This window comes from Ovis aries, chromosome 10, assembly GCF_016772045.2.
Source record: "Ovis aries strain OAR_USU_Benz2616 breed Rambouillet chromosome 10, ARS-UI_Ramb_v3.0, whole genome shotgun sequence".
Classification (NCBI taxonomy): domain Eukaryota; kingdom Metazoa; phylum Chordata; class Mammalia; order Artiodactyla; family Bovidae; genus Ovis; species Ovis aries.
In genome coordinates, this window is record NC_056063.1 from 52,599,108 (window position 1) to 52,623,914 (window position 24,807).

At 42.7% G+C, this 24,807-nt stretch overlaps 1 protein-coding gene across 1 annotated transcript; it reads right to left on the bottom strand.

The window, feature by feature from the left end:
* Positions 1 to 16,111: 16,111 nt before the first annotated feature.
* On the bottom strand, positions 16,112 to 22,232 carry KCTD12 (potassium channel tetramerization domain containing 12). Its single transcript, XM_015098226.3, has one exon. It carries the CDS (start codon positions 22,055 to 22,057, stop codon positions 21,077 to 21,079), a length of 981 nt encoding a protein of 326 aa, XP_014953712.2. The 5' UTR covers positions 22,058 to 22,232; the 3' UTR covers positions 16,112 to 21,076.
* Between the last annotated feature and the right edge of the window lie 2,575 nt (positions 22,233 to 24,807).

The following is a 24,807-nucleotide window of genomic DNA, read 5'->3' on the forward strand; positions in this document are numbered from 1 at the left end:
AGAGCAAAGCCTGTCATTATTCTTCAGCGTTTTCCTTATCAAAGGTTTACTTTGCAAATAAAAATTACACATGCATAACCCACCTCACAACTGAGTGAAATTTAACTTATTTTTGTTCTTTTGGAGATTCATTCTGAAGTGAACAGCTTCTCCCCTCTCAATCTGATCTCAGGCCCACCTTGCTCACAGCTGCTTTGGATCTGAAAATTCACGAGGGCTTTGATGAAATATTTAATAGCAAAGACAATGTCTTATTTACTTCAATCAGTTTCTACTGAGGTGCCCTGTAAGGAATTATGGAATGAAAGGAGAGGATGTGAAAATGGTAACCTCCTAGGTATTTGCCTGAAAACAAAATTAATCTTTAAGTATAGATTTCCCCTACCATTGACTCAAATCTATCTTTGAAGAGTTCACCCATTTCCAAGAGGAAGGTATTTGGGAAAATAAACCATTTACATTTAACAGAAAATTTGATTAACAATTTTGTCATAAAATTATGTCTTCCAAAAATCCTTGCTTATTGATATCTTTTGGCAAAGATATAGGCACATATAGAATGATAGAATTCTTTGCAAAAGAAGGCCATTTCAGTTTTTCCAACCCAATTATAAAGATTTGACTGTTCCCTTTAAGCAGTTGTTGCACGAGGGGATAGATAATTATAAAAAGAATTATATTTCTCTGGTTTTTTAAGAAAAGAATTCATAAAGTGCTTTAATGAAGAACATTTTTTAAACATTCAGCAGTTTGTTTCATCCATATTTCCAGGACCTTTGGCTAAGACCAAAAATCCATTAGTTTTTCTGAAACATTTCACTGGGCATCACAACTTATGTATAAATAAGCCCCCCTAAGGGCCCACATTATCCTCAGTGACACCTGTATTATAGTTTCCCATAATTCATGAGCAGGCCCAGTGCATCATGGTCAGATCACAGCAGAGGAGCAAAGTCTGATGGCATTCTGCTATTGACTAAACAGGACAAGAACATCCTGGTTCTATTCTCCCCATTTCAGTCCAGAATCTTAACAATCTTATCCATACAGTATAATTCCAGTTCTAAGATAGAACATTATTTTTATACTGATAAAATACAGTTGGTCTATCATAGAAACTGGAAAGGAAAATAAAACACTGAAGTGATACAGCGTATTGAAAAGCAGAGCCATTATTACTTTGACAACAAAGGTCCATCTAGTCAAGGCTATGGTTTTTCCAGGGGTCATGCATGGATGTGAGAGTTGGACTGTAAGAAAGCTGAGCACCAAAGAATTGATGCTTTAGAACTGTGGTGCTGGAGAAGACTCTTAAGAGTTCCTTGGACTGCAAGGAGATCAAAATAGTCATAAAGGAAATCAGTCCTGAATATGCATTGGAAGGACTGATGCTGAAGCTGAAACTCCAATACTTTGGCCACCTGATGTGAAAAACTGACTCATTTGAAAAGACCCTGCTGCGAAAGATTGAGGGTGGAAAGAGAAGGGGAGGACAGAGATAAGATGGTTGGATGGTATCACTGGCTCAATGGACATGAGTCTGAGTAAACTCCAGGAAGTGGTGATGGACAGGGAAGCCTGGCGTGCTGCAGGCCATGGGGTCACAAAGAGTCAGACATGACTGATCAATTGAACTGAATTGAACTGATGAACATTCAATATATAGCAGAGAATATTCTCTCTCCTTCCTGAAATAATGAGGCTTCTAGGTTACTTGTTCACAATTGTTTTGCCCCATGTCTGGGGATTTCTTCAGCAAATCAACCAATCCTGATAGTCATCTACCATACTGGTCTCTATTCGCTCAAACAGAAAGGATTGAATAGAATGAAAGGATCCTAAATAAGATACCAAATGGAAAAATATCAAGAAAATCAACATTTCCAGAAAAAAACACTGACACATCAGAATAACCTACCTGTCCAAGAACCATAGGCTAGACACCTATTGACTGTATTAAGTTCCTGTGCAACAAAGTACCACAAATTTGATCGTTTAAAACAACAGAAATATTTTCCTTCATGGTCCAGAGGCTAGGTGTCCAAAATCTAGTGCAGCCTTCAAGTTGAAAATTTTCAAAGATGCTTAGTGCATTCACATGTTCAGTCACATGAGTTCAAGTGTCTGGCGTACCTTGTCACATATATGCATTCTCTACCAGTGGTTGGCTTTTACTGTGCAGAATGGTACAGAGTACAGTAGTGCAGTATCTTTATTTCAAGTCCAGGATGTCTGGAAGCAAGCATAAAAGGAACAGTGACGTCACTGGTACTGCTAAGAAGTGCCAAATGATAACAATGGAAACAAAGGTGAAAATAATTGAAAGAGTGAGGCAAAGATGGAACTGGAGGCCCAGAGCAAGGACCAAAAGAAACAAAAGGAAGAAGACATAACTGAAGAAACAAAGAGATTCATGACTCAGGAAATGGCAAGGAGATTTTCTTTATTTGAGGAGGCACTGTTGGGTTTTGGGCACAGGACCCAAACACAGACTGGCACACGAAGGTTGCAGCAGCCATTCAGAATGCAATCCAGTGCTACTGTGTCATCTGTGATGAGGAAAAAAAGAGCTACTGCTCAGACATCACTGGATAATTGTTCTCAAGAGGGTAGATAGAACTGAATCCAGCAGGGAACCAGAACCTGTGCCATCAGCATCAGGCATGAGTGAAATTGCAGCTTGCCCTCCATCTCCTATTGCTGATGATCCTTCAGCTGTACCATCTCCCACCTCCTCGCCCTCCTCCAATCAGTAACTCTTCTAGCCTGTCCACTCAATGCCAGCATCTGTATGCCAGCTGTCGGACTATACTACTCTACTTTCCAAGGTACTTTACAGTAAGATTAAAAATGTTTTCTCTATTTGAGGGGCTTGTTTTTTATGTATTATTTGTGTGAAAAGTAGATAAACCTATTACAGTACAGTACTATATAGCTGATTGTGTTAGCTGTGTACCTGGGCTAATTTCGTTGGACTTACGTTCCCAGATGGAACGTGTTCCTATGTAGGGGACTTGGTGTACTCCTTGGTTTGTGGTCCCATCACTCCAGCTTCGGCCTCCACGGTCTCACGAGCTCATCCTCTTCTCTCTGTGTTCCAATCTCTCTCTGCCTCTCTAATAAGAACACTTGTGTTGGCATTTAAGAACCACCATATCGCTAGTGGTAAAGAACCCATCTGCCAATGCAGGAGATGTAAGAGACATGGGTTTGATCCCTGCATCAGGAAGATGCCTTGGAGGACGGTATGCAACCCCCTCTAGGATTCGTGCCTGGAGAATCCCATGGACAGAGAAGCCTGGCGGGCTTGGAGTTGAAAAGAGTCAGACACTACTGAAGCGACTTAACACACGTAACATATAATCAAATATCCTGATCTCAAAATCCTTAACTCTATCAACATCTGTAAAGACACTGTTTTCACAATTACAGGTTCCAATAATTTGGAAGGAGATCTTTTTGGGGGGGAGTGTGGATGGTGGTGGTATTTTCAGCCTATCACACTGCTCAGGACCATAGTTCAAGAATTTAAACATAGAAAAGGAAAATGGTTGGAGGCGGGCAACCTGCATTATCCATAAGCCTCACACCATCCATGTCCTTCTCATGTCATGACTATATGATGTCAGGTGTTTGGAGTCATGTTCAGGGTCTTAGTCATAATGATGTCTGTGGATCAGTGGATTCTCTGCCTTTAGGCTAATAATAAAACATAATTGTAATGGAGGCAGGCAATATTCTTACCTGATACTAAACTAGGACCAAACTTGTTCTCTAATAAGGATTTGAGGTTTTGATCAAAGTATTTTAGTTTAAAAATTATCTAGAGGCCAACAGTTTTTGGTTTTGTTTTTTAACGTTCACAGGATATTGTCACTGACACCAACAGTTACAAATAAGAAGGCAGAGTTTACTTTAAAAAATGTCAGGTGAGGCTCTGGGAAAATATCAGGCCGGCTTCTGGGTCATGGTGCTTAGCTTTCAGCTGCTAATGTATGTAAATAACTTCATCCAGGGACCCAGCTGTTGTATGTTGAAATGTGCTGATGAAACTAAATTGGGATTCTAGAGAACACAAATCAAATTGTAAGCAAAATGACTGAAATACACCAGCCCTCCTTTGCAGCATCATAGGCCAACCCAAGAAAAATGACTAATGGGTAATAACACTCAGTCCTGACAGGAATCATAAGCTAGGAAGGAAGTTACATGTGAAATAATAATAAAGAATATTAAATTGCCACCAGGCCCCTGCTAGAGACAAATGAAAACGGAACAGATTTCTTACCACAAGTCACTTACACAACCCCTTTGAAAACATCTCTGGAATCTGCAGACAGAGAACGCGTTCACTCATATTCCCTTTCTACTAGAAAGGAACATCTTCTCTGACCTGGAAAAGACAGATGAAGGATGACCTTCTGAAAAGGAAGCTCTTAGATGTACCCTCTGACCAGTTCACTAGCCTTCCTTGGGCAACAAGGTAAGAAAACAGGCTACCTTTACCACCTTTACTGGTAGAGAAAATGATGCCAAGATAGCCACAGTTTGATGGCTTTTCATTTTGTCTCTTGTAATGCCATTCTTATCTGTAGAATATGAAGTAATTTTTAATTGTCCATGTAACTTACATTATTATTATTTTTACTCTAAGTGATATTTCTTCATCACAGGGTAATTTGGCTACTCTCTACCAGTTTAAACCTCAAGCTGTGTCATTGGTCACCAGAAAGAAGTGAGCGCCTGCTGCCTGCTCACTCCTTATCATCAAATTGTAAGCAAAACCCAGCCTGAAGCTCCTGTCATCTCAGACGCAGCCTACACACCTCTCTGCAAAGGACAGGTAGCAAAACACTGCAACACAGGGCAAGCAGCCTCTAATCTAGGATGGCAGCTTATTTCAGAGTATTGTTCTAGTTGCCCTATTTGTTCATCCTTGACTTTACTGACCTGCTAGGACAGCAGTTCTCAGTACTAGTCGCTCATAAGAAATACCTAGGAGATGTCGATAACCAGACCTGAAGTCCAGAACCCATTCTTGTTACAGGGAAAACAAAATCTGACCCCATGTGGAATCTGTTTGTTTTACTTTAACCTTTGTTTCCCATTGTTTTTGTTCACTAATAGAATACTGCCCATTCATAATGGACTTCTTCAGGGAACCCTACCCCCTGACTGAATGTTAAACCAAAATGCCTTTATTCAGGAAGACATCCTGACCCTGTCCAACTGTGAATAGCTACAACAAAGAAGAAATTAATTTATCCCATCCCCGAGTGAGAGACTTTATTTTGGGGGGCTCCAAAATCACTGCAGATGGTGACTATAGCCATGAAATTAAAAGACACTTGCTCCTTGGAAGAAAAGCTATGACCAACCTAGACAGCATATTAAAAAGCAGAGACATTACTTTGTCAACAAAGGTCCATCTAGCCAAAGCTATGGTTTTTCCAGTAGTCATGCATGGATGTGAGAGCTGGACTATAAAGAAGGTTGAGTGCTGAAGAATAGATGCTTTGAACTGTGGTGTTGGAGAAGACTCTTGAGAGTCCCTTGGACTGCAAGGAGATCCAACCAGTCCATCCTAAAGGAGATCAATCAGTCCTGGGTGTTCATCAGAAGGACTGATGTTGAAGCTGGAACTCCAATACTTTGGCCACCTGATATGAAGAATTGACTCATTGGAAAAGACCCTGATGCTGGGAAAGATTGAGGGTGGGAGGAGAAGGGGAGGACAGAGGATGAGATGGTTGGATGGCATCACTGATGCCATGGACATGAGTTTGAGTAAGCTCCGGGAGTTGGTGATGGACAAGGAGGCCTGGCGTGCTGCAGTCCATGGGGTCACAAAGAGTCAGACACGACTGAGCAACTAAACTGAACTGATCCCCAAGGCTGGCCATTCCAGAAGATATTTGCAAGATAAATGGCCTTTTTACTTTACTTCCTCACCTCACCACCTCTCTGTTTTATAAAAGAACCTGGTGTCCAGACCCCACAAGATGGTTATTTTGAGACATTAATCTGCCATCTTCTTGGTCTGCCAGCTTTCCAAATAAAATTGTATTCCTTGCCTCAATACTTCATCTCTGATTTATTGGCATGACTGAACTTGGAGTAACAGTTTGAGGTCGGGCCCAGGGACCAGTATTTTTCTTAATTCCCTAAGTGATTCTAATGTACACAGGTTTGAGAACCATTGTTCTACCTTGCTAGCTTCTGCTCCTTTTTACCTTTCACTTCTTCCCAGACTTTCTTCCACACTTAGCTACCTAGACCACCATATTTACCCACTTCTTTTCATCATTCTAGGACCTCTTGACCTTCATTTTGCTGCCTCTTGCTATGGTACTCTCTGGCTCTTCTCCAGGCTTGATACAAACCTGGCAAGACCTTCTGATCAATATTTTTTCATGTCCTGTCTTCTCCTGGCTATTCCCAATAGAACATCCACCAAGGTTACAAAAGTACCTTGGCAAGAGACCAACTACCCACACACCATTTTCCTCCTTCATTTAAGCCCATGTCAAATCTGACAGCCCACATAATCTTTTGCTCTTGGAACTCAGCAACATTCAATGCCTTGCTCTTGCTTTGCATTTGGACCAAACACCTTACCCTAGCCATTTCTTTGTCCATCTATTCATTCTCTTTTCATCACAGGACTTCTCAACTTCAAAACTATCACATGTAAGGTTAGATCATTCTTTGTTGTGGGAGGCTGTCCTGTATATTAATAGAATGTTTAGCAGCATCTCTGGTCCCTGCTCAGTAGATGTCAGGAACAGTCTTCCTCCAACTTGTAAAATAAAAATGTCTCCAGACATTACCAAATGATCCCTGGGGAGAGGGAAGAACTGCCCCTCCATCCTGACACCCCATTGAAAACCACTGCTCTGTATGTCTAAAACTACTTCAGTTCAGTTCGTTCCTCTGCCATCTGGTGTATATTTCCTTCCCAGTTTCAATTTCACCCAAGTTTACAATCCATTACTCTGAAGCATCTACTTCCTCCTGAGTTGGCAGCCTTCAGCTTTGATTCAACTTCACAAATGATGCCAACTCCAAAGCAGCTAAGACAGATCCTCACATCTGTTAGTCATCCTTAACCCTCCCGTTGCAGAGGAGCAACAGTAATTTCTCCATTACATACCTTTGTTCCACAAAGACTGGCCTTATGCTATAAGCCCTGTGAACACCAAATTAATTTATATAACAGTGGGAGTATTAATAGACAGAACATAGATCAGACCCTCTCTTAAAATTACAGATGCTAAGCTGGTTCCTGACTCTAAACTCACGTACCTTCCTGAACAATTATTCATTTCTCCCTTTAAATAGGAATCATATGTTCTTGCAAACCCCTTTGAAATTTCAAATTGAGTGGAATTTCAATTCATTCTGAGTAACAATTCTTAATTATCTGAGCTAATGCGAAGGAGTAAAGCACAAAAAATTAAAAATTCACATAATACAAATTTAAGCACATACTGACACAAACACATATTCTCAAGTTTTCAGAAATTAAAAGGTTACTAAAAGTTGTTAGACTGATTTTATTGTGTGACTCATAACTCATCCAAGTGAAGAATTGCTAATATGTTTGAGAATAACATTATTGGCAAAACACAACCAAAGAAATGACTTTCCATAGTTCTTCATCATAATTGGAGATAATTTTAATGTTAAGTTTTTGGTCAAGCTAAAGAACAACTTTTGCTTGCTTTATAATTGTCTATATTTTGTTACCTTTATTAAGCCCATATTATTTTACTATGGTAAACTATACATAATGTAAAATTTACCATTTTAATAGGGAGGCCTGGCATGCTGCGATTCATGGGGTTGCAAAGAGTCGGACACAAGCAACTGAACTGAACTGACTGAACTGAACCATTTTTAAGTGGACAATTCTGCAGCATTACGAGCGTTCACATTGTTGTACAGCCATAACCACCATTCAATTCCAAAACTATTTCATCTACATAGGGCCTACATGGGGGCTCATTGTTAAAATGGCTCATTATGTTGACCTTGCAAACAAAGAATAAAATCACAGTGACCCTTGAGACTGACCAAATTGCCAAATAACATTCTGTTTTCCCACTGGCCCCTGCCTTCTCAAGGCTACAAGAACACCTGATTTAAGACTTTTGGCTACGTGACCACAGGACTCAGCTATAGGCTAAAAATTAACCATCCCTTCAGAGAATTTTTCATTGCCAAGGGTATAAGAAAGACCCCATCAGAAAAGGAGGACACTGGTTCTCCTTAAGGGCCAGTCATCATCTCATTTCCCTCTGATAAATTTCCTTTTCTTTGCCTGACTGCTGGCTGGCTTTCTTTTTCTCTACACTCACCTTACAGCCTTCTCCAATGACAACAGCTTTTACTAGATACTGCCTCTCCTCTGCCTACTAATAATCTGCTAAACATCATTTTAAATTAATTTCCTATAGTTCTTACTGAAATTAATGTAAAGTCTACCAAAATAATTGTTTTCAAGGACAGCATTTATATAGGTTTATTAATTCAACTTTCTTATACAAAAGGAGAATTCTTGCCTTTTCCTAATCGTGCTTCATACATTCCCACTACTCAATGCCTGACTCATCCTGACTTTCTTCCATCTCCCTGTCAACAGCCTAGGGGAACTTAACATGAACAAGCCCCAAAGGCTCTTTTCTCCTGTTAGATCCAGAAATTAAGGTAAAAGCAGTGATTTTCCTCACTTATTCTCAAATTGCACTAGAATTAAATTAAATGATGATAATAGCATGAAGCTGTTTTGAGAATTCTCTTAAGACGCTGGGAGAAGATTGTACATTATAGGGGAGAAATATAACAACAATATAATGAAGTTTTAGTTTGGCCTGCTATAACAAAAATACCATAGACCCCTAGCTGAAGCAGCAAACATTTCCTTCTCACAGTTTTGGAGGCTGGGACATCCAAGATGGAGGAAGTGGCAGATTTGGTGTCTGATGAAGGACTGCTTTCTGGTTCATAAACACACATCTTCTCATTGATTTTACATGGTGGGAGAAATGAGGGGTCTCTCTGGGGTCTCTTCTATAAGGACACTAACTCTATGCATCGGGGTTCCACCCTCATGACCTAATCACCTCCCAAAGTCCCCACCCTCAAACTCCATCACAGTGGGAATTAGGATTCCAGCATATGAATTTTTGGAGGACATAAACATTCAGTCCATAGCACTGTTGCTATTTCTTGCTCACATTTTAAAAGAAAGCCTCCCAGATCCCTGGATAAAACATAGACCTTACAGCTGTGTTTCTAACATAAACTGAGGGGGAGAATTTATACATTTGAATACACGTGGTTCTGAGCTGAAGGAGAAAAAAAAACATATCTGCTATTGTAAGGTCAGCACATCATTGTACAGGTCACTCATTTTTTAAAAGTCCTTAAAGCTGTCATTTTAAAAACTCACAACTCTCACCAGCTGAATATTTGAAACAGTACACTCTAGCATGTCAAGGAAGTCAAATTTCTTTCCTGCAACTCTTAAGAGGCACCTCTTGAAACTTTCCAGTTAAGATTTTCAAAACTCTGTAACAAATAACAGCCCCAGAGGAAAGCCTATAATATAGCTGTCAGTGAACTTAACTTCCATCATAAAATAGAAATATTGTCAAGTATTTGGGGCTTTGGAACAGCTGCCACCTAACAACTATTCAGAAAAAAATAACCAAATCAGTTTAGGTCTCATCATAATTCCTGCGACTTTCAAGTCAAAGAGGATAGTCATTTTTATGTATTTATTTGTGAAAACTACAATTACAAATTTCTCAAAAAATATATACATAGGTATACAGAGGGAAAAGTGATTCTTGGTAGTGTTACCAAAAAGGTAAAAGCTAATTTTAAGTTAGTTCGTTTTTTCCCTAATACATAAAAGAATGAATTAACATAAGCACTCATTCATGTATTCAACACACTTCTACTGATGATCTATTATGTGCTAAGCAATAGGGGGCCCTGAAACAAAACTAAAGACATAAATGCTTTTTCTCCTCCTACAAATGGGCAAATAGATGTCAAAGGTGAGTGAATATTAAGACTACACCATAAAAAAAAGCAAACAACCCAAGTCGCCAGGAAATCTAAACTCCTAGTTTCATTTCCCTCACATTCCTCTCACCCTAACCGGTGGCTTTCATTCAATGTTTTCCAAAGAAGAAAGATAAAGGCTGAACAAGAAGATATTTGTACTGCCCTTTCCATCAACATACAGAAATGAGGGCTTCATCTCACCTTGGATTCTTTATCACCCACCCAGAAAGTAATGGAGAAAGATAATGAATTAACGAGGAATAATTTGTTAATAACTTGGGAAATTTTTTCCAGTTACTATAACAAAAGAGAAGCCCAAAATTTTGAAAAAAATGCCATTGCTGGCTTCATCTTTTCCACTCTGAAAAACTCGGGAAGGGCAGCACATAACAGGGTATCATTCTTAGTAGCTATTCAGTGTACTTTTTTAATTGCAAGAGAAGATACTATTCATAAAAGCCCAAAAGTGCCAAGTGTATAATGCCCAACATGGCTAAGATCGCTGTGATTTTTGGTTGTTCCAGAGGTAAAGTTTCTTTAACTGGCCAGTTCACCGTTTTGCTCACTGTTGTGGAAGATAAAGAAAGCAAACCTGAAGGGACATGCCTGTTTCTCAGATATCTGAGGGGCTCAGTGAATGATTGTTGAAAGCTGAAAGGATGAACTGCTGTTTCAGGGTTCTTGATGCATTAATGCAGGTAGGTACTCGATAAACTACCTACTAAATAAATAATTCATTAGGTTTCTCTCAAGACTTTCTAATACATCTCTTGAGGATGAGATCTAGGGATTAACAGAAGAGCTCCTCATTCAAACACAGTGTTCCCACAGCAGGGAAAGGAGAGGATAGACAAATTCAGAGAGTAACACTGAAATATATACATTACCATAGGTAAAACAGATAGCCAATGGGAAGTTGCCACATAGCACGGGGAGCTCAACCTGTGACAACCTAGAGGGGTGGGATAGGGTTGCAGGGTGGGAAGAAGCTTCAAAAGGGAGGGGACATGTGTATACTTAGGGCTGATTTGTGTTGTTGCATGACAAAAACAAGCACAATATTATAAAGAAATTATACTCCAATTAAAAATAAATTCAAAAGAAAAACCACACTGTTCCCAATATTATTGCAAACAAATCTCATGTAAAATTGCATGACCTAGATAAAGAAGCTGTGGTACGTATATATAATGGAATATTACTCAGCCATAAAAAGAAGCACATTTGAGTCAGTTGAACTGGGGTAGATGTAGAGCCTGTTACACAGAGTGAAGTAAGTCAGAAAGAGAAAAACAAGTATCATATATTAACCCACTTTGGCCATCTGCTGAGAAGTGCTGACACTTTTGAAAAGACCCTGATGCTGGGAAAGATTGAAGGCGGGAGCAGAAGGGGACAACAGAGGATGAGATGGTTGAATGGCATCACTGACCCAATGGACATGAGTTTGGGTAAACTCTGGGAGTTGGTAATGGACAGGGAGGCCTGGCGTACTGCAATTCATGGGGTCAGAAAGAATCGCACGTGACTGAGCGACTGAACTGAACTGAACTGATGGAATTTAGAAAAATGGTACTGATGAACCTATCTGCAGGGCAGGAGCGAAGACTCAGACATAGAGAACAGACTTATGGACATAGCAGGGGGCAGGAGATGGTGGGAGGAACTGAGACAGTAGCACTGAAATATATACATTACCATATGTAAAATAATAGATAATGGGAGCTCAACACAGCATTCTGTGACAAGCTTGAGGGGTAGGAAGGCATAGGGGTGGAGAGGAAGTTCAAGAGGGAAGGGATATATGTATACTTATGGCTGATTCACATTGTATGGCAGAAGCCAACACAATACTGTAAAGCAGTTATCCTCCAACTAAATATAAAAGTTTTTTTAAGTTGTATGACCTGAAATGTTTGAAGGGAGAAGAAAGGTGAACAAAACCTTACCCCATAGGCAGACTCATGTGCTCTGCCTGTGACTCTCCTGGAATTCTCCAGGCCAGAATATTGGAGTAGGTAGCCTTTCCCTTCTCCAATGCAACCCTTTGATTATTTCACATTTTACTTAAAATTCTTCATCCCTAAGAACGATAATGTTCAAATCTTTCAATATCAAATATGAGGCTCTCATGGGCTTCCCAGGTGGTTCAGTGGTAAAGAATCTACTTGCTGATGCAGGAGACATGGGATCGATCCCTGGGTCAGGAAGACCCCCTGGAGAAGGAAATGGCAATCCACTCCTGTATTCTTGCCTGGAAAATCCCATGGACTGGCCAGCTACAGTCCACGGGGTCACAAAAGATTTGGACACGACTTAGTGACTAAACAAGACCACAAACATTGCCCCTCCAGCTGTTTTTTCATTTGGTTGATTGGTTGACTTTTTTGTTTTGGTTTGGTTTGGTGTTTTGGGTTGTGCGATTGGAGGGGGTTGGCTTTTTCCCATGAGTTTATGGTTCTTACTATCCCTGGGTCTTTTCTCATTAAGTCGGCCTGTGCTTAGAAGGCACCTCCATTTCTTCTTTACCTTGAAACCTCAGTTCTGGCATCTCCTCCTCTAGAAAGCCTACAGAGTTAGATATCCCCCTTTCTCACTCCTGTAATTACTCAGGCTGTCCCAGCACTGCACTTCCAAGTTATGTTGTCATCATTCAACAGCTCCCTTACTAATGCTCAGCACTTACTCGTGTGTCTCTTGAGACAGGCACAACCGAGCATACAACAGGTACTCAAGAGATTTTGCATGAATGAATGAATGACTAGTGAACAACTCCCCATAGAGAAATCTTGCAGAAGCCAAGTTTAGAGTTAATGACCAAAAGTAACCCTCCCTGCCTTGTTTTTACTTAGCCCCAGACTGAGCGACTTCACTTTCACTTTTCACATTCATGCATTGGAGAAGGAAATGGCAACCCGCTCCAGTGCTCTTGCCTGGAGAATCCCAGGGATGGCGGAGCCTGGTGGGCTGCCGTTTATGGGGTCACACAGAGTCGGATACGACTGAAGTGACTTAGCAGCAGCAGCAGCAGAGAGCACTCTACCTGTAAGTGGGAGGGGAGGTGCTTTTTGGCCTCAGAACAGCACTGGCCTTGAAACTTACTTTGTGAGCAGAGCAAAGAGTTTGAGAGACTAATATCTTCCCTAACCTAGCCATCAAAACACTAGCCCAGCAGATACCAACAGTTCTCAACCCCATCACCACCACCACCATCACCAAGTTCTCAGCGACAAAAGAAGGTGAACTCCCTGGAATTCTACAACTTCAGGGTATCTTCAAAGTTTAGGAATTTGTTTTTTAAATTCACGTAAATAGGTGGGAGGGGGGATCATGTTTGGGAACTCATGTACACCCGTGGTGGAGTCACGTCAATGTATGGCAAAACCAATACAGAATTGTAAAGTAAAATAAATTAAAAATAAAAATTAAAATAAATAAATAAATAAATTCACGTAAATTTACCATTCTTTCCATAAAATGGAATCAGTCTTTGTAAATCAGTTACCAGGTAAATTACTTAATTCCCTAATTCATATATCCACACTTCAATTAGTCCAACTAATATTCCAGGAAGGTGCCCCATATTTATTTTATAGTTTCCCATCCTTTTCCAACTCCCCCAAGAGGTGCCTCATTAAGAAGTATGGGAAACATTATAGTTCCTCTAACGTACTATATTCTTAAAAACAAGCATCAGCCATAATTAATGAAAAAAAATAGAATAAAAATTGAGGGAGGAGGACTTTTATGAATTGAAAAAAAAATAGGTGTGTGTGGGGGGGTTGGGTTTTTGGTTTCTTTTTTTTTTCTTGCAAGGGGGGCTTGTCCTCAGTGTGAAAGGTACATAAAACTTCACACTGTTATCTAATGACTCTATAGTTATGTCACCCTACCACCATCCTCATTCCCTTTAGAGTTTCCAATGAATCCTATTATTTCCACAGCACTTAAAGAAGAAAAAAGCATCTCCAGGTGCTTTCTCTCTTGGCATCACTTCATACAAAAAAGACTCAGATATATTTGTATATATGTAAAAAGATATTCAACAGAGCACTTTTTGAAGCAGAAAAAAAAAATTAAATGCCCATCAAAAAAAGACTGGTAAAATAAATGACAGCACATCTCAGCAATGGCATATCACTCAGAATATTATGAAGCCATCAAATAAGATGAGGTAAATCACTGCTCCATGTACAAGCATGCATTGCAAGAGCTCCAGGGTCAGTGGTTAAAAGAAGAAAGCAAGGCAAGGAATGGATATAAACCCTACTGAACACAAAAAAAAGAGAGAGGAATTATTTATGTATTCATTCATTCCTATATTAATTCATTCATTCAATTTATGGAATATTTCTATAAAGATTTACCAATGATTACCCCTGGGAAGGAAATGGCAACCCACTTCAGTACTCTTGCCTGGAAAATCCCTTGGATGGAGGAGCGTGGTAGCCTATAGCCCATGGGGTCACAAAGACTCAGACACAACTGAACGACTTCACTTTCACTTTCACCCCTGGAAAAAACTAGGGGTTACTGAAGGGTAGACATCTACTTTCTATGATACACACTCTTATACTGCTTAAATTTTTCACCCTACATTTTTCGGAAACTAAAACAAAAGCTGTCTAGAGGAAGTACAGGCCAAAGCAAAGAGGAAGGCCAAAGCCGGCCTTGCTACCCCGCCCAACGCACAGCTTCCTGTGTCACAGCCCAGCAACCCAGGGCTGGTGTGGCCAGCTCCAACGTCTCTGGTTTCTCAACCCGGGAGGCACTGTGTTTTCAATCAAGAAGAGTGGGACATCAATGACCATGGATGATTCGAGAAAGAGCCCCTATATCCAAAATGCAGATATATCTGTACATACAGATGATTCACTCTTCTGTACAACAGAAACTCATACAACATTGTAAAGCAATTATACTAAGATAATAAAATAAATGGGCTTCCTGGGTGGCTCAGACGGTAAAGAATCCACCTGCAATGAGGAAGACCTGGGTTCGATCCCTGGGTTGGGAAGATCCCCTAGAGGGAGGGCATGGCAACCCACTCCAGTGTTCTTGCCTGGAGAATCCCCATGGACAGAGAAGTCTGGCAGGCTACAGTCCATGGGGGTCATATAGAGTCAGACACAACTGACTGACTAAGAACAGCAAATAATATTTTTTTTTTTAATGCACAGCCTCTTCCCACATTTTTTAGATTTTTATCTTCATGCATTATACTTTTAATTAAGGCCTATCTCACAGCATCTATTTCCTTTCCTTGTAAACTTTAAGAGATCATCTCTATCTATAACCCCATCCTCTGTTCAAAATAATTCACATGTGTTGCTGAGACTGTGGTCAAAGAAAATGTTTGTGAAGGGCTTTACCTCCACACTGAGGACCAAACCACCTCGACAACAGGGGTTCTTGACAAAAAACTCTGGGGAAAAGGCCCATTCTCTCCTGGCCCAGCTGGCTAATTTCCGAGGAGGAGCCCTTCTAATGGTATTAACCTCACAATAATTTAGGAAGCATTACCAGTATTTAAGGGGCTTCCCTGGTGACTCGGAGGTAAAGAATCCTCTTGCAATATAGGAGACGCAAGGGACTCAGGTTCAATCCCTGGGTCAGAAAGATTCCCTGGAGGAGGGGATAGCAACCAACTCCAGTATTCCTGGGGCTTCCCTGATGGCTCAGATGGTAAAGCATCTGCTTGCAGTGTGAGAGACGGAGGTTTGATCCCTGGGTCGGGAAGATTCCCTGGAGCAGGAAATCGCAACCCACTCCAATATTCTTGCCTGGAGAATTTCATGGACACAACAGCCTGGCTACAGTTCATGGGGTCACAAAGAGTAGGCCACGGATGAACCACTAACAGGAACTAACCAGTATTCTTGCCTGAAGAATCGCATGGACAGAGGAGCTTGGCAGGCTGCAGTCCATAGGGTTGCAAAGAGTCAGACATGACTGAAGTGACTCAGAGTGCCCCTTAAATGAAATTAAACCAGTGTACTTGAGCCAGTCCATATCTTGGAGCCAAGAGGAATAATTAAAGGAGTGGATGTTTTATTCTTTAGTGTTTAATAGAATACATAACAAGTCACATAATCAATGATTCATTACTTCACACACAGGGAGGAAAACAGTATCGAGTATTTCTGTTATACAACTGGTTGTGAACAGAGAGAACCAAAATTTCTAGAGCATTTAGATGGTTGAAGAAATCCTCACTTTAAGTTTGGGCGTGTCTGAAAAGAACTTCGTCAGTTTTTAAAATATAGAAGGATTGTTTTTTCCCTTGGCTTTCTGTTTTGTTAGAAAGTCTGTTAATTGTATGATGATTTTTTTCCCCCTTTCTCCTTCAATCACTGAGGAAATGGCTCAGTGATCCATATCACTGAGCATATAACATGTTCAACAGTTTCATAATCCCAGGTAACTCTGTGGGAATCTTACATCGTCTCCCAGATAAGAGTTTTTCAGATGCCCAGAAAAACTTAAATAACACATAATTTATAACTTCAAAATTAACATCCATAATGGATATTTTTGTCATTAAATGTCACAAATGCTGTTTGAGTGATCATAAATGAATTGTCATTTGTATTCAATAGTAACAGCAAAATTCACCTGCCTATGAAGTCACAAAGACAGTTGTATAATAGTTTACATTACAATTATGTCCACATACCTCAAAACACGTTTAAGTTTTTTTTAAAAAACTTGGGGGAAAAAAATCACAAAATGTCTAAGGTGACAAGAATTCTTGATCAACTAGTTCAGCTTCCTACCACACAAGATTATACTGTAATATAAATATTCTGGTTGAATTTCTTCCATCGAAGTTTCAAGGGTCCCAGTAGAGAATATTAATCTTCAAACATTAATCCTTTTAGATGTTTATTGTCCAAAATTGTGACGAGGAAAAGTTAACTTCAACATAGCATGTTTCTGGCTTTAGGAAGTCTTATTTTAGGTACGATAGCCACTGGAAACAAGTATATTTTATTTCTCAAGAGAGAGATTTAGGTCATCTAAGAAAACTAATTCAGTTTTTAAATGAGTTATAATAAGGAAAAACAGAAAAAAAATCCAAAGAATTTACTCTGGTAGGTTTAGAATAAAAACATTCAGTTTACAATAAAAATTTTAAGTTAACTGAGTAAAGCACTTACGATTTATACTATAAAAGAAATTCTTAGGGAATTCAACCCCAGTCAATACTTTTCTAAATACCTGCACTATCATTTAGCATTTTTCATGTGGAGTACAAAACTGGTTTGGTTTTTTTTTTTTTTTTTGAGTATTAGATTAGAATTTACCATAATTTGAAAAGTAAAAAATTATCAAAGCTTCAACTTACATGGCTTTAATGTAGTAACATTACAAGGAAAAATCTAATAAAAATGGAAATGTGTCATGAGCACTGCCAGTTGCCCATTTTGACTGAGAATTCAGATTATGCATTTCCCCAGAGAAGCAACAGGTTATATATATATTTATATGGATCTGGTTTGAAAGAGAAGACAATTTGGGCTAGTATTAATACAAATTACTTTGCTATCAACACCAAAACCAAATAAAACACAAGAATAAAAATTGTCTTGAAATGGAAAAAAAATTTAAGTTTCACAGATTCAAGGAGTATTTTCCAAAACACATAATCTGAAACATTAAAATGAGCATGGATCATAATTCTACATGTATTAAAAAAACAGACAATTTGTCAAACTCTTGGTGCAAAAGCATTGGACATGGTACCTGTTTTTCTAACCACCAATGTCAACTATTCTTTTTCAAAAAGTTAAATTTGTTATTAAAATCTCAGTAGTATTTATGGACAAAATGGTAGTTGAGCCATTACATATGTAAATACACACTGCACTGAGTCAGATGAATGCAGTCATAATTTCTGAATAAATTCATGACACTCTTCCAAGTTCCTGAATGTCTTTGGAGGGCTTACTCACATGTACCCTCAGAATCTCATCCAACCTACAGATGACAATCAACACTCCAGCCCGTGATGTAGGCCACTAAGATTCCTTCCATGAAGCACATGGTGAATAAGGGACCCAAGAGGGCAGAGGCCAAGTCATCTTACCTCAGTTACAGGGTCCACCCAAGGGAAACATGAGTTTCCTACCCAGCCTTTACTTTGGGTTGAAGATAGAATTTTTCACGTATCAACTTCCAACTTTAGAGAGGACAGTCATCACACGAAAAGAGGTCAGTTTACTGTCTCTAACGGTTCAATTCCCAGTTTTTTAGCTAATGAAAGGAGGGGAGACCTGCAGGCCACCAGGTATGTCTGGAAGGAGTAACATTTTGCCAAGCAGAGGAACAGTCAACTCAAAGTTTTACAAGATAAAATTTTTTAGACTTGAGTGGCAGAGACAAAACTCGAGCAGTTTCCCATGACTCCTGGAGTTGAGCAGATTTAACAAGGAAAATGAGAAGCTCGGAGTCTTGCCATATGTCAGTGGCTTTGATCTGTCCCCAAGATGTTCTCAATTATGTGCTTTGTGTTGCACAATACCGAAGACCACATGGGGTACACAAATCTCTGTGATACTCACTTTTGGCCAGCGGGTGACATTCCTAAATCATTTCAGGTTTGAAACAGGGGTATGTTCTAATGCGTTACCTAGTCTGAGAACATGCTCAACACCAGCAAATATGACTTCCTGAATTTGTTTCTGCTTCCTTTAAAATTACCGTCTTTGTATATAAAGCTAACTTTACTTTTCTAAAACTGAACCTCCAGTGAAAGACCTCAAGTCCTTCTTTCCCTCAATAAAAAAAGAAAAGAATTAGTGGATTAAAATACAGGTACCTTGGTTTACAAAGATAGTTAATCAACATATTAGAATACAACTAATAGCCAAGCGAATGGAGCAAATTCAGCTTCATAATTTTGCATTTTTTTCCTAGCCCAATTTCCTCATAGACAAGGATATAAGAAACTCATCAAAGCATGTTGCTTTAGTATATACACCATCTGATGCAAGTTACTAGGGTAAATACAGGAAAGTTTATAGCATTTAGTAAATGAATTAAAAAACTAAATGATTCATGTAAAATGTTTATATATGGTATATACAGATTGGATCACATGAGGCTAAGAATAAAACTATTTCAATTCTTAACATCTGTTATGGACATACAGGAAGATACAGTACAAGATTCATTTTTAAAAAGAAGAAAAAAAATAGCACTAATTTCAACACTGAAAAGACTCTTACAAAATCTTTTAAAAACATACTTCAGAGAATGATGCTGAAACAAATGAAAAAGGAAAGGCTTTTCCTTAATCACAGAATATCCAAAGGAGCCTCACATCATGAAAAATAAGGATTCATTTCCCTTCACTTACAGTGTAGATAGGATATACAGTGGGGATTTATTCCATGGTAAAGTAAAGGTATAAGGCAACCAGGTCTCCTTCTGCTTCAGCTGCATTTACCTGGGACACCATTTTATTGCTCAGCTCACTCTGAAGTACTTATTTGCCTTCATTTAAAAATGTTCCCACTTTCCAGTTATCTACAGATGGCAGCCCTCAGCATTTCTGCTTCTCTGCAGCTCTGTCATTTGGAAAGACTCACCTTCACTTCAAACCACCTGCATCAAAAGGGCATTTTCAGGTTTGCCCAGAAGTCAACATTGGCTGGGCTTGGAGAAAATAAGGATTTTTTAATAAGAAAACTAAATCTAAGTAACTTAAACATATTTTGCTCAAGGTAATAGATTTTAATCAACAAGAAAATAAAAGTTCAAAAACTAAAACCCTACTGGGTAACTCTTTGGTTAGGTTACAAAAGTATCAGCAACTTCTAAGTTTAGGACTCAAAACAGTTTGTTCAATCAACTGCCAGGTAAGAGGAGATCTGTGATTGATCTTTACAAAACGCTCAGCTTGTTTCTTGCCTGCTATTTTGTTAATGCGCATATACTCAGACGGATGGTACAAACTTCCAACTGTCAACAATAAATGAGTGTATCTGCTCCCCACCCCTTTCCCACCCCTCTTACCCTTCTTCTTCCTCCCTCCCCACCCTACCCCCTAAGTCTTAAGAGCTAAGGTACTATTGCCATTCACTGCAAGAAAACGGGCTTTCCTAACACCCACGACGTGCGTTACCACCCAGCTCCGTCCACAGTCACAGCAGTACTTGGTGACCTGGGCTGTCATGCTCTTTCCCCTTCTTGCCAATAAAGGCTGCCATGTCAAGCCGTCGAAAACCAAAGGCTTCGGGCGCTGAGCCCAGTTGAAAGGGTGCCTCCTCAGGCAGGAGGGGAACTTCCTGCAAGTTTAAGCCACAGGCGAAGATCTTTAACTCGGCACGGAAAGCAGAGGCTCCTCCGTAGAGCCAGCGCGAGATTCTTCTCCTACCTGTAACCGTTCAGAACTTTCTTCACGTGTAGTCAGTCACTGAACTGCCTCCGCACTGAACTCATTCCGGCTCGGCTCCGGAGTCCTCCGTTTAGCCTTCTAAAACTCTACCTTTAAAGAAGGTCAAAAGACTGCGTAATGAATGACCTTTCGAAACTAAACTATTCCCAGAGTGCTACCAAGTCTCTTAAACCGCGAGTGAGTCATCAGGGCTTTGAGAAGATTTCAAGGAATCTTCTATACAAGTGGACAAGGTCCAATCAGGGTCGGAACAATTCCCGACTACTCGGTGGCTTTGTAGCCACACTGCCCCACCCCCCGACTAGATCCAGACTGAAGGACAATTCGGGGGGAGGGTCGGTTTGGGGCCGGGGGCACAGGAAACATGGGGTGGAGGGGTACGTCTGGGCTCTCTCTTTCAGTGGGGTCCGAGAAGACGAAGAAGCCGAGAGGATCTGAAGCTGCAGCCTGTAAAGTGAGGGGGCAGTGGGTCTACGGGAGGTGGGGAACGGGGAAACGCGAGAACGCGGTGGGTCGGAGGGGAAATCTAGAGTCCCCTCCAGGGCAGAAAGGAAAGGAGGGAAGGGCGCGCTGGAGTCGCCAGGGGGAGCGGGGAGCTCACTCCCTGCAGAAGACGTACTCGGTGTAGCTAGTCCAGATCTTGTCCTCGCTCTGGTCGGTGCTACCGGCGAAGGCGCAGGTGCCCGTGGAACTGCACGCCACCATGTGGAAGCCCGACTCGGACAGCTTGTCGAAGGCCTGCTCCAGGAAGTTGAATTTGAGGTAATAGCGCGAGGTGTAGCGCTCCGGGGGCCGGTCGGGGTCCCGGCTCTCGTTCAGGGTGTCCCCGAACACCTCCTTGGCCAGCGACGTCTTGCCACACACGGTGATGCGCGCCACTCGCCGGAACTTGGCGTCTGCCTGCGCGTCCCGCCCGATCGTGTAGGAGCCGCGGTAGCCGATGGTGATGTAGCCCGAGCGCCGGCTGCCGTCCAACGACTGCGACGGCGTAAGCAGCGGGCCCGCCGCGCCCCCGGACGGGCTGCGGCTAGCAAGCTCCAGCGTGGGCGAGGGCGCCCCAGCCGAGGCGCCCTCCTGCTGCTCCGGCTCTGCGGAGCCGAGCGGCAGCAGATCGTCACCCAGTGAGCCCTCCTTCTGCACCCCGCGCCGGGAGTGCGGCGGCGGCGGCCCGGGGCCGGGCTGCTGGGGCGCCCCGAGGCGGCGCACGAGCTCGGGCAGTTCGAAGTACTCGGCCTCGCGCTGCAGCCGGCTGCGCTCGGGGAAGTAGTCGGGCAGCACGAGCTGCAAGTCCCGCAGGTAATCCAAGATGTAGCGGAAGAGGAAGCCGTCTCGGTCCAGAAAGAAGCGGCCTTTGCTGTCCCGGGCTAGCTCTTGCGGCTGCTGCTGCGTGAACATGCGCCAGAGCAGCGAGTCGGGCACCGACACGACCGTGCAGCGCCGGGTCACATACACCTGGCCCCCCACATTCAGCTCCACGATGTCGGGGAAGAGTGGCGGCTCCGCCGAGGACGACGAGGAGCCGCTGCCGCCGCCGCCACCCCCGTTGGGTAATCCACGAGTGCTGTCGGCCAGAGCCATGGCCAAGAGGTGGCCGGGGCCGCCGCCGCCGCCTTTCTCGGACGCTCACTCAGCCCTGCGCCCCGGCCGCCGCCGAGAGCCGCGCGGAGCCGAGCGCACGGTGCGAGCGCGCAGCTGTGCGCCCCCGCGAGCCCCGCTGCGCTCCGCCCGCCTCGCCCGCGCGCTCCAGGGGAGTGCCGGGTGGAAGCCGGCGCGCCGCTTAAGTAGAGCAGCCCGCCCGGGCGCCGCGGCGCGCAGGAGGCGGGGGCGGCTGCGGAGCGGCGGAGCCTCGCTCCCCGGGCGGGAGGGGGTGGTGGAGCGGGGAATCGATTTGCATCTTAAACGCTGACGCCGCGGCCGGCGGCTGGCTCCACCCCGGCTCGCGCGCAGCCTGGGGGCCCCGACTTCCCTACCGCCCCGTCGCCCCGCACTCTAACGCCTTCCCGCTCCCGCCCAACTTTATTTCTCGTCCAAAGTGGAAGGTCCTGGGCCCGGCCCCGGGGGAAGAGGAGCTTTCTTTGGAGGGGCAGTCCGGTGCTCCTGCTCCTCTCCTAACTACACCCAGGGACTGTGGAAGAAGCATGTAAACTTTCCAGTTCCCCCAACCCGGGGAGTGGGAGTGCCTGGGCCACCCCTCTCCTCCGGAAACTAGCCGCTTGAAACACTGGAACTGTGGCGCCGTAAACACACCGGTCGTCGCTTCGCTGAAAGTTCTAGAGAGACACCAAAAAATCTGGAGAGGTGGTAGGGCCGCCCCCAGCCCGGAGGCAGCTAGATTTTGTTCGCGTGTACGAGTAGCCTCGAAAAAAAATCCTGGAAACAAAAAGCTAACCTCGGTATCCTGCTCTCCCGTAATTTGTTTTCTGGGCCAAAAGGCAAACTCATTAGTTAGGAGACCTCAGACCTGGAGGAAACGGGCTGAAATGGCAAAGAGGGGGACCTCGGGGCAAGCTCCCTTCTGAGTGGCCGTCGCGGTGTCCTCCCCGCTTACCCTCCCCTTCGAGGCCAGGTTGAAGAGGCGTACAAGGTGAGGCCTAAGGGAAAGCCCCGTCTCCGGGGCCCTCTCAGCACCGGGTGAATGGCTCTGTGCACTCGGAGAGTTTGAAGATCTAACTGAATTTAGAAAACCTACCTTTCGAACCCTGCGTCTTTATTCTTGCAGAGGTTCTTGCGCCCCTGCTCCCCGCAGGCCTGGGTCATTCCCTTCAGCCCTCCCTCTAGTCAAGGTCCTTGTGCTTTTGAAGGCCTTCTCTAGACCTCATTTGGCCTTGTAACTTCCTACCCCCTTTACGATGCAGCACACAAGTCTCCTCCGGGAAGCCTTCCCTGACTTCTCAGGCGAGTGGGCCTTGGGTGGCTCCTTCCATGTACCCTAAGTCCCAACACAATATGAAATTTCACATTTCTGAGTGATTATCAGATTTCTGACTTTAACAGATGAAGTGCTCCTGAGCACTACAGAAAGAGGACAGAAGAGAGGCTAGTGCAGGAGGTGTGCTTTTTGTTGTTCAGTGGCCCGGTGATGTCAGGTTCTTGGTGACGTCATGGACTGTAGCACTGCCAGGCTCCTCTGTCCTTCACTATCTCCCAGAGTTCGCTCAAACTTATGTCCATTGTGTTGTAATGCTATCTAACCATCTCATGCTGTGTCCTCCACTTCTTCTCCTGCCTTCAATCTTTCCCAGCATCAGGGTCTTTTCCAGTGAGCTGGCTCTGCATCAGATGGCCAAAGTATGAGAGCTTCAACTTCAGCATGTCCTTCCCATGAATATTCGGGGTTGATTTCTTTTAGGATTGATTGGTTTGATCTCCTTGCAGTCCGAGGGACTCTCAAGAGTCTTCTCCAACACCACAGTTTGAAAGCATCAGTTCTTCAGCGCTCAGCCTTCTTTATGGTCCAGCTGCCACATTCATACATGACTACTGGAAAAAACATAGCTTTGACTATATAGACCTTTGTTGGCAAATCGTGAAGTCAGTGGATATTTGTTGTGCACCAGCTGTTTGGCTGCACCCGGTAGAAGAATGCAAGGTTGAATAAGCTCCAAAGAGCTTTCAGTGTAGCTGGGTAGGCTAGAGTTAGAAGTCTGAGCAGTTTATCAGATCTGTGTGAAGCACAGACTGTCAATCAGTATAAATCAGGCAAGATCTTTGTTCTCGATGATAATGTTTCCCCTTTTGTGTAACTACCCAATGAGCTTTACAGTCTCCTCACGGATAAGTGTCATTTTTACTTTGAAATGTTTATGTCTGCTGAACAATTATCTCATTCATGTCAGTGTGCTGAAATAAGATCAAGCCCCAAATCAGCTCGCTTAATTGCAAGGACAGAGTCTGATACTGAATATATTTGACCACTCTCTTTTTGTTTGTTCTTGGGTATAAATAATAGCTGACACAGAAGTTCCAAGTTCCAATGCTGATTTTCTAGGGCTGTGCTCTTTGTTAAATCAGTGTCAAAGCCCTAAAGAAACCAGTCTCTTTTTTGTAAATCCAAGAAAAGCCTTCTTTGTATCAATTTGGTACATATTTTTGTATCATTTCTTTGTTCATCATCTTAGCAGCAAATCTGTCAGTTCTGCGCTCAGAATTCTTCCAGGCTGTTAATGTTTCACCATTTCCCAGCCACCACCTGGGACCAAGCCACCCACTGGACTCCTAACTGCTTCCACCTTGGCCTCCTACAGTCCTTTATCACCAGAACCAAAAGAGGGATCCTATTTTAACTAAGTCAGACCATGTCACTGTCCAGAGCCCCTCACTGGCTTCTC

Bases quoted from the DNA above. Each gene is read 5' to 3' on its own strand.
- KCTD12 (XM_015098226.3), bottom strand. From the start codon at position 22,057: ATGGCTCTGGCCGACAGCACTCGTGGATTACCCAACGGGGGTGGCGGC.